Here is a 17,549-nt window from a genome sequence, read left to right as displayed (position 1 = left end):
CCTAAATGCCCACGAACTGATGAATGGTTAGAAAAACTGTGGCACATATACTCAATGGAATACTATTCATCCATAAAAAACAACAAAACCCTGGCTTTTGAAAAGAAGTGGATGAATATGGAAGACTTACTGCTGAGTGAAGCAAGTCATGCTATGAAGGAGAGGCATTGTATTTCCCCACTTAATATATACTGAGTGTCTGAACTCTAAATGTATATATATATATATTTGAAACCATACTGCTTCTGTTGTTATAGAGTTATAAAATTATACAAAATTATAAGACATATTTTGAACATTATTTTTAAAATTCAGTATTTTGAAACTTTGAAAGTTGTTTGTAAACTGTCAAGAATTATGGAGTATAAGCTAAAATTCTTTGCTATGTAAAGTAAATGTTTGTGGAAAAATGTAAAATAAAAACAAGTTGTAATGAAAAAAAAAGATTATAAAAAAAAAAGACACTTGGTTTGGGACTCAAACTGTGGTCAGCCATGTGGGAGTCCAGCGATGTAACTGCTATGCCCCTCTATATATCTTCCTTTTACTCATTGACTTATTATTGAGCACATAATGTTTGCCATGTGTATATCCATTTTTAATGTATTTATTGATGTAGGTCTTGGGGATTATAATACCAAAAAAATGAAATTCCTATTTCCTTGTAACTTACATTCCAGTAGTAGGAAACAGAAAATAAATAAACAAAAATATAAATAAATGATCCCAGGGGATGACAAGTGCTACAAGCGAACTGAAGCAGGTAAGGGGGATAGTGGCGGCATGGAGAGTAAGAAAGGTGAGGCTCCTATTTTTCTGTGATAATCAGAATCCTGAGGAAACTAAGGGAGCTTATCGTGCGGTTATATAAAGAAAGAATTTCTGACAGAAGGAACAGCAAGTACAGAGGTCTTGAGTTGGGATGAACAAGGGGCAGGGCAGAGAGATGAACTGGCGGTTGGAGAGTACTCAGATCCCATAGAATCTCTTACACCACAGTAATAACATTGCCTTAACCATGGCGAATCTCTTTTCTTAACCACTTTAGTGAGGTATGTGGACTTATAAAGAGCTGTATGTATTTACTGAATTTAATATCTCAGTATCAGAAGGGCTCTATATCTGTGAAACTATTACCACAGCAAGGCCATGAGCATATCAAATACCTTCCAAAGTTTCCTGCTACCTCCATTATTACTATTATTGCGATTAGTTTTTGTGTCCCCCCCCCCAGGGATAAGAACACTGAACATAAAATTTAGAACATTTTAAGTATACAAAACAATATTTTCAGCTATAGGTACTATGCTATGTAGTAAATCTCCAGAATATATTTTCTTGAGCTTTGTATCTTTATTTCATCACCCTCTCATTTCTGCCACCTCCTAACTCCTGCCAACCACAACTCTGTTCTCTTTTCCTATGAGTTTGATTATTTTATATTTCACATAAAAGTGATATCATGCAATATTTGTCTTTCTGTGTCTGACTTGTTTCATCCAATATGATGCCCTCTAGGTCCATCCATGTTGTCACATCTGGCTGAATTCTCTTCCTTTTAAGGCTAAGAAATTTATATATATATATATATATATAAATCTGAATGTCCACTCATATCCTTTGCCCATTTTCCAGTCAGGTTAGACATTTTTTTCTATATAGTTGACCAAGGTCTTGGTATATTTTGGATATTAACCCTTTATCAGATACATGGTTTACAAATATTTTCTCCCATCTTTGTAGGTTTCCTTTTAATTCTGTTGATTGATTGCTTGCTTTCTTGCACATAAGTTTTTTTTTTTTTAATTTGATGTAGTCTCACCTGTTCATTTTTGCTTTTGTGCCTGTGCTTTTGTGTCATATGCAAAAAGTCATTGCTAAACCATTGTCAAGGAACTTTTTTCTATGTTTTCTTTGAGAATTCATCCTGAGTTGATTTCCTTGACTGGTAAAAGGTAGGGTCCAATCTCATTCTTTTGCATGTTGATGTACAGTCTTTTCATTCCACTTTCTTAAAGAGATAATCTCTTCACACTGTGTATTCTTGATATTCTTCTTAAAAATTAGTTGACTGGGACCAGCAGGTAGCATAGTGGTTAAAGTGCTGGACTCCCATGTGGCAGACTGTGGTTCAAGTCCTGGACCTGGCAGCATAAAACTCACTGAGCGTGTGTGTGTGTGTACATGCTCAAAATCTTGAAAGGAGAAAAGAGAAGAAGAGATTGCAGTTTGACCATCCCTCTGGGGGGTGATCTTTCACTTTCTGTCTCTCTATGTCTCTGGTGAGTGCAGGTGAGTGCACGTGCCCTATATAAAAAAATCTCTCTTAAAAAAATAGTTGGCTGGGGAACCAGCAGTTAGCGTAATGGCTATGTCGTTGGACTCCCACGTAGTCGACCGTGGTTCGTGTCCCGGACCCCACGGTGGCTTAAAACTCACGCCGGGCACGTGTGCGTGCGTGCCCAAGATCCCGAGAGGAGAATGGAGGAGAAGGGATTGCGGCGTGACCATCCCCCCTGGGGGGTGATTTCTCGCTTTCTGTCTCTATGTCTCTCTCTGTCTGTCTGGCGAGCGCACGCGCCCTACAGTGAAAATCTCTCCAAAAAAAAAAAAATAGTTGGCTGTATATGTATGAATTAATATCTGGCTCTCCACTACTCTCCCTTGGTCTATGTATTTGTTTTTATTCAAATATCATTCTGCCTTAACCACTACAGTCCCACAGTCTAGCAGGATAGTTTGAAATCAGAAAGCATGATGCCTTCCATTTTGTTCCTCTTACTCAGGATTGCCTCAGCCACTTGCAGTTTCTTGTACTGACCATGATGGATTTTTTTCTTTTTTTTTAGAGAAGTTTTTGCTGTAGGGCGTGTGCACTTGCCAGAATGACAGAGAGAGACAGAGAGATAGAAAGTGAGAAATCACCCCCCAGGGGGAATGGCCATGCCGCAATCCGTTCTCCTCCATTCTCCTCTCAGGATCTTGGGCACGCAAGCATACGCACCTGGCATGAGTTTAAGCCACCAGGTCCAGGACTTGAAGCACGGTTGGCTATATGGGAGTTCAGTGACATAGACATTACGCTAACTGCTGGTCCCCATGATGGATCTTTTTTTTTTTTTTTTTTCTTTTTTGGAGAGGTTTTCGCTATAGGGCGTGTGTGCTTGCCAGACAGACAGAGAGAGACATAGAGACAGAAAGCGAGAAATCACCCCCCACGGAGGATGGTCATGCTGCAATCCCTTCTCCTCCATTCTCCTCTCGGGATCTTGGGCACGCACGCACACGCACCCAGCGTGAGTTTTAAGCCACCGGGTCCGGGACGCGAACCACAGTCGACTACGTGGGAGTCCAGCGACATAGCCATTACGCTAACTGCTGGTTCCCATTTTTGATACACTGTGCTTGTGTTCTGTGTCTTCAGTGAAATATAAGGGTTTCCCTAGCATTATTAGGTATTCTTTCCTCACTTTTAAAATTTGCGTATGATATTACAGGTTGAGTATTACATATCTGAAATGCTGGTAGTAGAAATGTTTCAGATTTGGAATTTTTATCAGTCTTGGGAATATTTATAGATATATAACGGGATATCCTGGTGATGAGACCCATGTCTAAACATGAAATTCACTTATATTTCATATACATGTTATACATTCTACCTGAGGTAATTTTATACATTTTTTTTCCCCAGTGCAGAGTTTTGATTTTGGCCCATCACAAGACCTCAGATGTGGATTTATCCACTCATGGCATCATTTTGGTGCTCAGAAATTTTTAGATGTTGAGGAACCAGCAGTTAGTGTAATGGCTGTGTTGCTGGACTCCCACGTAGTCGACCGCGGTTCGCATCCCAGACCCGGTGGCTTAAAAGCCATGCCAGACGAGTGTGCGTGCATGCCCAAGATCCCGAGAGGAGAATGGAGGAGAAGGGATTGCGACATGGCCATCCCCTCTGAGGGGGGTGATTTCTCGCTTTCTGTCTCTCTCTCTCTGTCTGTCTGGCGAGCGCACGCGCCCTATAGTGAAAAACCTCTCAAAAAAAAAAAAAAGAAATTTTAGATTTTGGAGTATTCAGATTTTGGATTTCTGGATTAGGGATGCTTAAAACAATATCAGTAACTGCAGCAAAAATTCCTGAGGGTTTCAGCCATATCCAATGTTCCCACTGGCAATCACTGATTCCAGGAAGCTTCACTTGTTCATTACTTAGATAACTAAGATTTTACAAAGTAGGGAGTGGGAATGAACTTTAAAGACTTCATAGTGAGGAAATTGGTCATACAGGTAAAGGAACCTCTTACTCTCATACAGCATTGGCAGTAAATGAGATAAAACCCAACGATCTTTTATGTTTTGGGCCTTGCTTAAAGTGATAACAACTCAAGTATTGATGGTAATGGACGAGGATAGGATTTGGAGCTGGATGTTTTGAGACTGAATTTTGTTTGATTGTACTACTTACTATGGGGAGGATCATAGCAAGAGCTCAGTTCATTTTTATAAAACAAACACATGGAATGAGGGATAAATGTGTTTCCTCATTCAGAAAAGTGGAGAATGATTCCTTATACATCATGGGATTCATAAGTAGAATAAATGAGTTAAATAAACATCAAGGGAAGACTCATAATAAATACCTGCAATCACTATTATTCTTATGTAATGGAAAATGAGAGGGAAAATGGAAACATAACTCGAGGATTAGGTACACAAATATTCTCAAAGGCTATGAAACGTTCTTAGATGTCAAACAAGAGGACCCAAACCATTGTTCTTTGAGTCCTTTCCCATCTTTTAATATGAGTAAGCAGTTTTCATTTGGTGAAGGCCGCCATGCTCGCCATCTGCTGGCCCGAGCTGTACTTAGCACCATCTGCCCCGAGACTCTCCCCATTTTCAGTCTTCAGACAGATCTCTCACCCACTGCCAAAGTTACTGCTTTTGGGGAGGCAGTGTAATGAGGTGAGCATCGTATGGCCGTTAGACTTTGGTCTGTTTCTTCCATAACTTACTAGGACAAAACCATGAAGCTATTAACGTCACAATAATCTGTGAGGTTAAAGAAAGGACTCTTGGGGACACAGAAGTATTAAGAAACCTATTTGTGGTGTATTAGAGTGACTCGTACCAGCTTGTTAAATTTCAGGAATTTAAAAACCTGTTTGTAAGTACAGTCATTATTAAAACATAAATTACAAAAATGTACATAAGTTATATCAAAACAAAAGTAATAAATGTCCAAACTCACCACTTTTTAGTAATTTTACTCTCCTCTCTGCCACTGAGGTTATCTGCCCCTCGTATCTACGGTAGAATTACTGCATAGATACCTACATGGTATCTCTTCTCAACTGCACTGAGCGAGAGTAGAAACTTAAAATACGGAATGTCAGGAGTACTTACAAAATAGTAATTGGCAAACACCACAAATCGGGGTTTGACTGATTGTTTTGTTGCTTGTCTAAATTTAAGAAAGCAGTGGACAAAATGTTAATAAAATCAACTAAATTTGTTTTGTTAATTTGTGTTGTGCTCGTAGCCATTGCTTTGTAAAAAGTGGAAAAGGGAGGAAGTTATACTTCTAGTGTTTGAAAACTCTCATGTGACTCAGCTAAGAAGCTGTGCATGTCAAAAGTCAGCCCCAGAACTGGTGTTTAAGGGAGCTGGGTCTCACACACCCTACTGTGCAGTTCGAATCCTGACCTCAGTGGCTTGGAAAAAACACTGAGTATGTGTGTATGCATCCCCTAAATCCTAACAGGGTGAAAATTAAGGGAGAAGGGAAGGCAGTATGAGCATGCCCTCTCCACGGCGTGTGTATGTGTGCTTTCTGCCTCCTGTCCCATCCTTCTAGTGAGTGCACACATGCTCTGGCAAAAAAAAAAAAAAAAAAAAGAAAAAAGAAAAAGAATTGTTTCTGTCATTATATTATATTGGGTCATTGGAAAAGTCACAATGCACTTCTCATAGAAAAATAAGCGACTTTTCTGACGACCCAATAATATATTACATATTGTATTATTTACTGTAATTTTAAAATCGTGTCCGATGCATTTCCTAGTCGGTAAATCTTACAGTAACCTTAATGAAACGTGTGCGTATGCTTTCCTCTCAGAGACCGGCTATGAACCACGTTCCACTCCTTGTGATCTAATTTTGGTAACTCCTGAGCCAAACGACTTCACACTAATTGCTTCGCCTCTCTGACCTCTGATATTCTCAATACCTTTATCATAATTCTACATAGCCAACTGATTCTCACAGAATACTCTAATTTTCACTCACCTCTTCTAGTTGCAGTGAAACTATGGCTGCAGTTAATACACTGGCATACACAACCGCTTAGCTGAATCAGACGATAGTTTTCAAATGCCAGAGAAGAAGATATGCAGGAGCAAAGGAGCTGTTCCTCATGAGAAGAGACCATGACAGGGTGGGAGGGCATGGATGGGAAGTCATTTCAGTTTGGTTCTAAACCCAACTGTGTCACTAACCTTGAAGGAGTTGCTTAAATGTTCTGGACTTGAGTTTCTGTGTCTCTACACATCGAAATCTAGTTCCTTGGATTGTTAGGGTTAAGTAAAATAAGATTTGTCACTTAGTTATCATTCAGTTTGTGCTAAATATATGCAATATCCTCTATGAAATATGGTCATGGAAATCAACACTTTTAGAATTAGACCATTAGTGTAATGTTCTGTAATTAGAAAAATGACTTTGGACCAAATTGAATAAAACTTGGCCTGAATCACCAAATTTCTTCCGTTTGTGAGTTTTATGATACATGAAAGCAAACCATTAGGATTTAATATCTTGATGATTAATTATGGAAGAGTCCAAAGAAGCAACTTGTCATCCAAATGGCTACTATTTGGTAAGGCCTGTTTGGGGAACCTCTCCAAGTCTGTTGAAACTTTCAGAAATTAATTGCAACAACAAATTGCTGAAACTATTCTTTGAACTGTGGTGGGGCAGGGTTAAGTTAGGTAAAGCCGAGGATATGGGAGCCACCTGTCTTCTGTAACAGCTCCTCAGATAAGATGAGAAGGCAATTGCGTAGGAGCATGCACTTCAATGGCTGAGTGAGGGATGTAGGATAGAATTATTTTTCCAAAATAAGACTGGGGAGTTATCTTCTCCATTGGTAATGGAGGAAAGGCAGGGTGAAGTGAAAGACTGAAGGAGAACTCGCTGGGCGCGTGTGCGTGCGTGCCCAAGATCCCGAGAGGAGAATGGAGGAGAAGGGATTGCGGTGTGGCCATCACCTCTGGGGGGTAATTTCTCGCTTTCTGTCTCTCTGTCTCTCTCTGTCTGTCTGGCAAGTGCACGTCGAAAAAAAAAACCCTCCCCAAAAAAAAAAAAAAAAGACTGAAGGAGGGACTGACATGAGGGTACGTGCACTTGTATTCATGAATCGTATCTGGATTCAAAATATTCTGCGCACTATTGATTGCTGTTATGTTTTTACAGATGGGATACTAAGGCCCAGAGAAAAAACATAAATTGCAATAAATACTTAACATAATTTATTTTTAGTAAATCATTAAAATAACTTTAGAAGCAAAGACAGAGATGGGGCCAGAAGCAAGTCCCTTTTGGACTTGCCTCTGCAAAGGCCCCTACTTAATGGAAATGCATGATGGGGGTCACATACCTTCAGGTGGTCTTATAACACCTGCTAGAAAAGTCATATTTATTCAATGTACGTTTTTTGTGGAGAGTTTTCTTTGTTTGTTTGTTTTTTGCTATAGGGCATATGCTCTCACCAGAAAGCTAGAGAGAGACAGAGAGACAGACAGAAGGCGAGAAAATTAAAATTAGCTAAGTTAGGGACCAGCAGTTGGTGTAATGGCTATGTCACCGGACTCCCATGTAGTCGACTGCAGTTTGAATCCCGGACCAGGTGGGTTAAACTCATGCTGGGTGTGTGTGTGTGTGTGTGTGTGCGTTTCCAAGATCCCGGGAGGAGAATGGAAGAAGGGATTGCAGTGTGGTCATCCCCCTGGGGGGTTATTTCTCGCTTTCTGTCTGTCTGACTCTCTGTCTCTCTCTTTCTGGTGAGCGTATTCGCCCTACAGCACAAAATATCTCAAAAAAAATTAATATCCTGATGTACTGTTTACTATTAACAGCTTTTGTGATGCAGATTATGGAATTAGAAAAAAAATAAGTAGGGGGGAGGGAGACAAGCCTTTTTTTTCTCCATCATTCCCCAGGACTGGTAAGGAGAGAAGAAGCTAGCAAGGAGGGATGGTATTTCCCAAGGGTGGTGTATCCACAGTCCCCCTTTATTTAATATGACTCAAGATCTCATACAGTACTTTTAAGACAATTGTACTTTGAGCTATTTAGAGCAAAAACCAGTGGGAGGAAGTGATTAGAAGGTGGAACTGTTCCTTCCATAGAGCTGAAAGTAAACAGTGAGGCTGTTCACAGGTGGGGCGGGCTGCCTGGGTAGGTGGTGAGGCCCTCGGACAGCTCACATATCCACGAGGGTTGCTGCCTGTGTCTCGGTTACAAGAAGGGGCTGAAAGAAGCAGATTCTGCTATTTCAAAACTCTTGATTAAATAAAATATCGGGCTGGCCCCATAACCTAGCTGTACCTAGGAGCTGCACCTCACCTGGGTGATTGCCGTTTGAATGTCTGCTCTGGCAGCCTGAAGACACTCTGGTTGCGTAAGTGTGCAAATCTCAACTGGATGGAGAAATGGAGAGGAAAGTGTGGTGAGACTGCTCTCCACTGGCTTTCTCCTTCTGTTTCTTTGTCTTGAGTGAGCTCACTTGCCCTCAGGCAATTACATAAATAAACTAATCCTTCTAGTCTTCTAGCATGTCCATGTGACATGCAGATTGGAGGCCACATCGAGGGTCACCAACTTGTCTCAGTTTTCCTGTAACTCCTCTGGTTCTAGTTCTGAAAGTCCTACTTCTTAGGAACCCCTTGTTTTAGAGAATACTGTGATCCTTTTTTTTTGGGGGGGGGTAGAGGTTTTTGCTATAGGGCGCAGGCATTCGCCAGACAGAGAGATAGAAAATGAGAAATCACCCCCCAGGGGGGATGGCCATGCCACAATCCCTTGTCCTCCCGGGATCTTGGGCACGCACGCACATGCGCCTGGTGTGTTTTAAGCCACTGGGTCCAGGACTTGAACCGCGATCGGCTACAAGGAAATTCTGCTACATAGCCATTATGTTAAGTGCTGGTCCCAAGAATACTGTGGTTCTTGATCTTTGTTACGATTCCAAATTTGCAAAGAAACAAATAAAAGTGCTTTAATTACACATATATTTTAAGTGATTTTGAAATGGTTTTGTTAGGAGAAGCACATTTGTTTATATCAAGACAGGCTTTAAAATTCTCTTAGAAAATTATGTCTTCGCTGGGGTTATTATTAGGGAATATGAATTTTCTTGAGCTTTTATGGAGTAACTAGTTACTAATATTTTTCATAATTGTGGCTACTTTATATTTCTCTATTGAAGATGTACAAGAGAACTTCAGAAAGTTTGTGGAAAAATGAAATTAAAGTACAAGTTTATTTTGGTGCCAAAAATGAAAATTCATGCTTTTTTTGGAATAAACATGCATTTTCCATGAACCTTTTGAAGACCCCTTACCATCTCGAGTCTATATCAAACACTATTTCTTTACTCTGAGCCTTAGTTTTTTTCCTGTGTGATAGTGAGACGAAATACTTCAGTGTGATCCTATCAAGTGATTTCACAAGGTTTATACATTAACATTATCAATGCCTCTGTTGCTTTTGAGCCATGGATTTGTGGCTGAAATAACTTTAAATCTACAATGATCGTATTCTAATCTTACATTTTTATCTAATCAACTTTGTGACCTAAGGCTTATTATTTTTATTCGGGATAAAATCTGTAGACTACCAAATTTTCTCCTGATGTTTTGTGTTGCCATACTATGCCACTAGGGGGCAGTATCACCTACCAGTTTATGTCTTTGGCACCGAACTGCATGGCTTGGATGAGTGAGATACAGTTAGGGAACACGGAGGGAGTTTGCAGACTGAATTTTACACACTAGTGAATACAGTGAAGCCCTGGAAACATGGCCCTAGCTGAATAAACACTGGCTCTGGCTCTGGCCTTTCTCTGACTATTTGCTAGGCAACCTTGAACAAACCACTTCTCTTACTCAACTTCCTTCACCAAAAGGAGGGAGTGGAACCAGGTGAGCTCTAAACTCATCCGTGATTCGAATTTCTTGAGCACCTAAATTTGTCTGAAAGCAAACTAGTACAAAGGTCTTTTGATGGCATTTTGCGAAATTCTATTTTGCTTTTTTCAACCAAGCTCATGTTTCTGGATATACATGTTCGGTCTTCCATGCATAATTCTCTTTTTCTTTTCTTGAATGGTTTATTGCATTTCTTTATAAATTCACTCTTGTATATGGTATGCTTGTCACTTCAAAGAAAATTGGTTTAGAGTTTGTGCTTGGTTCCCATCTGGGGCAAAGAGAAATGCATTTTACCCTCTTTGATTCTCAGCTTTAGTTTCTCTAGGAAGCTAAGCTACATTATATTTGAAAATTAGAGTTATCCCTTCTGAAAATGAGGTGATTTCTTCTGGATCTGTGGTTAATGCTAGTGGTTCATCATAAACAACTTATACTGTAAATACTTTGCCTCCAAATAAACTTTTACCCATTTTTAGCAATGGGAAAAAAGGAAAAGTCAAGCTTCAGGGAAGATAAGTTCTTGAAATCTGACAGTTTCCAGATAGTGTCAGAATATGATTGCAAGAGAAATGACATAAAATGTACATTAACATAAATCTATAACTGCTCAACTTGATGAAAAATATCACCATAAAATTCTGCCATTACCGAGCCAACTGATATGTTTTTTTCTATGACATTTTGTGAGAATGAATAAATTATCTGAGAATGTGTTTGCATCAAAAACACAGAATTTTGTAATAAACACATAAATCATCCAAGCATTTTTCCAGCAAGATGCCTGATCCTAAAGATGGGGGGAATTCATATTAATTTCCCCGTTTCCAGCTCCTTTCTCTGTAGAATACCTTAGAGCTCTGGGTGGTAGTGGAGAATCATCAATTATGAAAGAGTAGGAAAGGAAGATGTAAAGAAAACAACTGTTAGGAAGAGGTTTGACACACAACCTGCCCTTCCTCCCAGCAAGCCTCAGCTTCTGTGTGCCTGCTTCCGGTCAGGTTCTCTGTGCCGCTATGGCCGCAGTTCATGCTGAGGTCTGCTTTTAATAGCAGTCATATTTGGGTAACTATGGTACCAATAGATCAGTGAATGTCTCCTTTAAAACAGACAGCACTAACCTAACCCTGAAAGAAATACCCTGCTGCTTTCTCTGAAGAATCGGTTGCTGTCTAGCTATGGGAGGTAAGTACTATACAAAGGAGCTTGATGTCCTTCTTGCTTAGACTATCAGGAAGCTCAGAGGCACATTTAGAGTTTAATTTTAATTGATTTTCATGCCGTGTTTCTGAATCTCCTAAATTTTATCATTATCACAGTCATATCATCTATCTATATTTTCATCTATTTCACTTTTCAAGTTTTGGTTAAATACTCTAGTGTTTTGTGAACTGAGGAAAAGCATAGCTCAGTGTACGACTGTACAAATGGACACACTGGTTGTGAGGAATAAACTAAAGAAGAAAGCTCGTGTGGCCGAGGATGTGAGGATGAAGGTCCATAGTAAATTATAAAAAAGACAGCAGTTGTGAAGGGAGGATGAAGGTCCATAGTAAATTATAAAAACGCAGCAGTTGTGAAATCGTTTCTAGTCTGGTCTGTCCCCAAGACTCATTCCTTAGGGACACATATTATACCTAGGACATTTGTGTATCGTATGATTGTGGTCTGGCCTGGAATCTCTCTGTGCTTGTGGTCCCTTCTTCTGTTAAGAGGAGTGAAAATACTCCCTCTGCATAATCAACCTGTGTCTAAGAATGACAGTACCTCAGGTAACGGAGAAGAAGATCTGGGAGTGAAGTGCTATGTGCATCGAGGGTGCTGCCATTTTAAAGGACTGCAGGGACACAGACACGACAGCTCCCCTCCAACCTGGGATTCAGGGGTGGGCTAGAAGACAACGGATCTGTGAGGCCGCGAGGATGCCGATGAGCCCAGAACTGGAGGATGACATCGTTCCCTCCATTGCAGGATCCTTTCTCTCACCACTAAAGCAACTGAAGCGATGGTTGTGGGAGCCCTAATCGCTCCACATTTTCAGGAAGAGGAAAGTATGACTCGGGGAGTCCAGGTGCCTTACTTCAAGTCATCTGCCAACATGACTCTTTCCGCTCTGTTTCTTGCTGCGGGCATCTGTCGCCTGACCCTCTAGGTCCACCCTCACCTTCACTCTGCCCTACCCTGCTCTCTGCCTGGGAGACAGACTAGTTCAGACAACATCTGGGGTGCCTTGCCTTCTCGGCCATTGGGAAAGTCCCAATAAGAGGTCAGAGGGAGGTAAAAAGAGAAGTGAGGTGCATCCTTATGGGTGGTCCCCATGGAGACTGCTCCTGTCCCCCAACCAGCGGTGATGCTCCTCCCAAGGAGGTGTGCTCCTGGTGGCATCCAGGAACTGTCCCTTCATCCCTGTGGGCCTGCAGGTGCTGACAGCTTCCCTGCTCTTAGCTAGGTTCCTGCACCATTCTTTGTTGTCACCTCCACCCCACACTCCTTGGGAACAGTCCCTGAAGCAAACATCCTTAGAGTACCCTATTATGAGGTGCCATCTGTTTCCTGTGGGGTCCCTAACATTGTGCTTTCCAGTGGGAAAGGTGGTACTAGTAAGACGTTACAAAGTGTAGCACTGGACACATAAAAGTGACTCGGTAGTTTTCAATTATGAGGACATATAAATCATAGCAGTGTCATCTCTTCCAGTTGGACTTTGAAAGAGGAGATGGGGCACAGGGGGAATGATGAGAGAAGCTGTAATAGATAGGATCCAATTAAATTTCTTAGAGTGTCCTCCATTTGTGCTTCTAGCACCATGGAAATTGACTATTTCCTTTCAGGCTTGTACCTGTATTTTCATCTTTAAATTGAGTTGTTTTGCCTAAAGCTTTAAAATCTACTTTTAAAAAAAATATTAATTAGTCACTGTTATAAAATTATATTTCTATCTTGTGATTTTCCTGGAGGTATGCTTAAAGAAATAACATAGCTCTATGTTTAATGCAATCCACATGTTTCCAAACAATTCTTTTCCAAAGTTGCACAGCACAGAATGTGAGTTATCACAATCAATTTCCTTGTCAATAGAGTAAGGCAACAGAAAGGCATAAGGTGTATGAGTATCTTTCTAAAACTAGACATTTATTTTCTGAAGGATAATCAATAGGTCACCTTATTTAAGATGACCCGTGACCACAAACAAAAACATGAGAGGATCTTAGAAGCAAAGCAGACGTTTTTATAAAGTCTAAAACTTTTTGTGAAATGACTTACCTTTAGTGTGTTGGCTTCTGAGTTCCTTGGAGGTGGGTTTGCTCACCTGTAGAAGACAATGTGGCATTATTATCTCTTAAATTATAACTATGATGCCATATAACGTCTTGACACTTTCTATGGATGGAGTCTCAAGGTTAAAGGGGTATGTCTTTTGAACCACCATTCTCAGAGACTGGCAAGCCTGGGTGGACATGCGTATATGGCTGGTAGTCAACAAATACATGTACATGTGTGTCTCTACGTAAGCTTCCGCCAGTGAGAGGTGCAGTAGCCTGATATTTGGGTGGTATTTGGCCTAAAACCACTTAGGTTTAAGATCTAATCCTGTCTATGTTGTGACTTTTGGAAAAGGCATTTAGCATATGATGTGCTTCAATGTTTCATCTTCATGGTAGGGGAAATAGTCAGTTTATATCACGGAGTTATCTTCAAGATCAATGTATATGATCAGACACATGAAAACGGTCAAGTAGACAGAGTACGGCCTCATGGGAAAACCTGGGTTAAAGTTCCACTTCTGTTACATGCTGGCTATGAGAACATAGCAGTTATTCAACCTTGTGAAGCTCAGTGTTCTCCTCAGTGAAATGGAGGTAACGAAAGTACTGATGTCTCTTGAGGATGGAGGAATAACGTGAGACACACCACACTATGTCTCTGGAGCTTGGGGCATCACTAATCACTCTGAATAATTGTGTCAGTACTATGTTGAAATGCATTAGTGAGCCATTAAAGGCTATACAATTTAAATACACGAGAATGAAGAAGATGATAAAGATATAAAGGTGCCCCATGTCTTTGAGAGCCTTTAGGCCTAGGTCAATATTGGTGTCTTAATATTACTTTTCATTGGCACCTAGTCGTGCTGCCCAAGGTAGGTGGGAGATTCATTGATCCCCCTCCCTCTTATTCTCTGTGGAATATGGGAGTATAGTATTTTTGCCTAGAGGGCTCCTGGTCCTTCTGTTGGTTAGTGAGGATTTAAGTGAGGACTTAAGTGTTGATTGGATTTATTGTCGCTATGGTTTTCTGCATTGCACAATTATCTCCCAGTTCCTCCAGGTTAACTCGTAGGGACTAGGTTCTGGGGCATTTTTCAAAGTTCTTGTACGCTCAATGCTCTTGCCCGTTCCTCCACTGCTAGCTTGGTCATGGAGGCAGGAGAGGGATTTGTTGTTTCTGTCTTAGGTTGGCCCTGCCTACTTAGGGTTTAGGGATGGTGCTTCCTCAGGGCTCTTGCCTTTTTCCTTTAGCAGCCATATTCTGCTGTATGTGTATACTGGATCTGATTTTAGTGAGAGCTTTTGGTGTCTTTCCAGCAACAGGGAGCCTCTGATGGCATTAGTACTGGATTCCAGGCCCAGAAGCCTTCTCTGCTCCTTCCCTGGTGCTACTCCCATTCTCCGGCAAATAAATATTTATGAGTGTCTACCACAAACCTGCAGAAATGCTATCGTGAGGGAGCAAAGAGGAATAAGCTTGGATTCTTAGGGAGGACTTAGACATGCATACAGGTACCTCTTATCACAGGATTTTTAGATTTAAGATCAGATCATTGCTGTGGGGACTGTACATCTGTTGTACGATATTTAGCATCTTGTCTTCTGCCCATTAGATATCAGTACCATTCTCTTAATTGTGTGACAACTGAAAATGCCTCCAGAATTTGCCAAAGGTGCTTTGGAGGTGTGGGGACAAAACCCCCTTGCTGACAACCTCTGACTGTAATACAGTGTTACTGATGTAGAAGACTGCTTTTCATGGCTCCCTCTAGAAGCCTTCTCAAAAGCCACTGCTGGTTGGGCTTGGTGACTCTGCTCAGTGTGCTCTTTGTCCCCTGTGCTCACTTCCATCTTAGCCCTTTGTCTAACTTTGAGACTGCCTGTTTGGGTCACTGTCACCCATTGGGGGTCTAACTGGCTCAGCATTTTACTCTCATTGTGGAGCACAGGGCTCGGTACACAGCCAGGGCTCAATAAATAGGAGGGTGATCAGTGATTTAGTGCAAGACAGCTGTCAACAACCTAGGATAAAAATTTGCCTCTGGGAGGATTATCTCAATATAAACATACAAAATTAATAAGAATCAACTCTTGGAAATGAGATGGTAATGAAAAGGTAACCTGTTTGCCCTAAAAACATAATTATCCAAACATTGGCAACAAAAGTGAAATTTCCTCTTTATCTCAATTGAGGCCAAGTCATTGTTTAATTTATAAGACAACTTTCCCCTGGTCAAAATTTTGATTATGTTGCTTTACCCTTTTCCTCACATGATTTCACTTGACTTAACATATTGAAGTTGTAGTTCCACTTGCAAAGTTATCTAGCTAACAGAAGAAACTTGTTTTTAACAGGAAGCTGAGAAGACAATATGATGAAATATAAAGAAATAAGAACAAAAGCCTAAACGCTGGCATCGTTCTTAAAAAATCAAATGAGAATGTTCTTTTCATGAAGGTTTATGTATATAAAAATGGTTTCCAGGGATAGGTTCAAATTTTTAACTGAGCATTCTCCCCTCCGTTATTATAGACCACAACTTGTGTCTCAGTCACTGGTCCAATCATTTTGCAATGGTTATTATTCTGTCCACATGCTTTAGGGTCTATATTTAGTGTAAGTATCCTGAAATGTCCTCTTCCTTGTCAAGTTGCAGGTCTTGGTGATGATAGTGAAGAGCAGAGGCAAAATAGAACTTGGAAGACCAAACAAAAAAGTCTCGTGTGGTCAGAAATTGAACTGGAGAAACTCTGGGTCTTTTTTCTCATTAAACAACTATTCATTTTTCAAGATTGAGTTCATGATTGGAAGTTTGTTCATTTTCATCCATCTAACCAATATCTACTGAGAACTTCTCACGTGAAGGTTCTGTGCTAGGTGCCAGGCTGAAAACAGTCCCTGTCCTCACAGAGATGTGGTCTCCTGCCCGACTGCTTCATGCTGGGCACTACGCTCTTTCTGTAATGTGACAACAGCAATGGGATTTTCTAATAAGGCAGTGAAGGTTCAGAGAGGATGACTAACTCTTCAAAAGGCACAGAGCTTGCAAAATTTGGCCTGTAAAAACAGAAATGTTTATCTTGCAAGGTTAATTTAAGAATTAGATGTCATTTAGTCATTCAACCAGCTCTCTACTGAGAAGGACTTTTTCTGACCTCCCTTATCTTGCCATAATTATTTTTTCAAAGTAGTTACTCCTTGCCTTCTTATCTATTTACTTGTTTGTCATTGGCCTCCTTGCCCTAGTATGTATGTTTCATGAGTGCAGGGAATTGGCTGTTCACTGATGTGTTCTTAGGGTCTATAACTGTGATCCTGGCACAATAAAGACATATTTCTTAAACGAATGTGTTGGGTGAATGACGACAGTGTTTAGTGTGGTTCCTGTATAAAGTGGAAGTGTTTGATATTTTATCTTCCATCTTGTTCCCTTCAACCTTATCAAATATATTCTGTGCAAATGACATTGCTTGGTTAAATTTGTAGTTTTCTTCTCTTGTTCACATTAACAGAAGGCTTCAAGTTAAATAGATAGGTGAACAATCAGAAAGGGAAAATTAAAATTCAGGCAATGTTTTAATGAATATAAAATTCTACATAGATGTTTAGAGCATTTGCATTTACAACATATTTTTATAAAATTATCTTTTGTAGGCTGTAAACAGCCTTTTGAACTAAGTATGGTAGAGATTTTTATTCCTGTTTTATAAAGAAAGTTCTAAAGAGGCTCAGAGACTGATTTATTACCACCCAGTTAACAGCTAACAATATAGGGTGGGGAATCTGGCCAAAGTGATGTATTATTATCAGATATTGGAGCTCAAATTCTGGCTCTGGAGAACATAAATAGCTTTTGATGAGATACATTGAAAGTCCCTGGACTGATGTGTTACGCAGAGTTAATCTTCAACAAGTGAGTTCTCCTTGCATCTAGAGGCCTACTTGGTGAAACTGTGATCCTATAGTCATCTGAATCAGTTTCCTGTACCACACTGAGCTCGGACTGCTCTGTTTTTTACAGATGTCTTGGGGAACAGACAGGGGGCAGCTCTGGCTGGTTAGGAAGTTCCC

At 40.4% G+C, this 17,549-nt stretch overlaps 1 protein-coding gene across 2 annotated transcripts in view; it reads right to left on the bottom strand.

The window, feature by feature from the left end:
• Nucleotides 1-17,549, bottom strand: part of CLNK (cytokine dependent hematopoietic cell linker) — a 197,428-nt gene that overhangs the window by 52,829 nt on the left and 127,050 nt on the right. For both annotated transcript variants that reach the window (XM_006168107.3, XM_006168109.2), the window contains one exon: nt 13,473-13,518. In XM_006168107.3, coding sequence (XP_006168169.1) covers nt 13,473-13,518 — 46 coding nt within the window. The remainder of the gene's footprint in view (nt 1-13,472; nt 13,519-17,549) is intronic.

This window comes from Tupaia chinensis, unplaced genomic scaffold (assembly GCF_000334495.1).
Source record: "Tupaia chinensis unplaced genomic scaffold, TupChi_1.0 Scaffold145561_1, whole genome shotgun sequence".
In the NCBI taxonomy this organism is placed as follows: Eukaryota; Metazoa; Chordata; class Mammalia; order Scandentia; family Tupaiidae; genus Tupaia; species Tupaia belangeri.
This window is presented reverse-complemented; position numbering and strand designations above follow the sequence as displayed.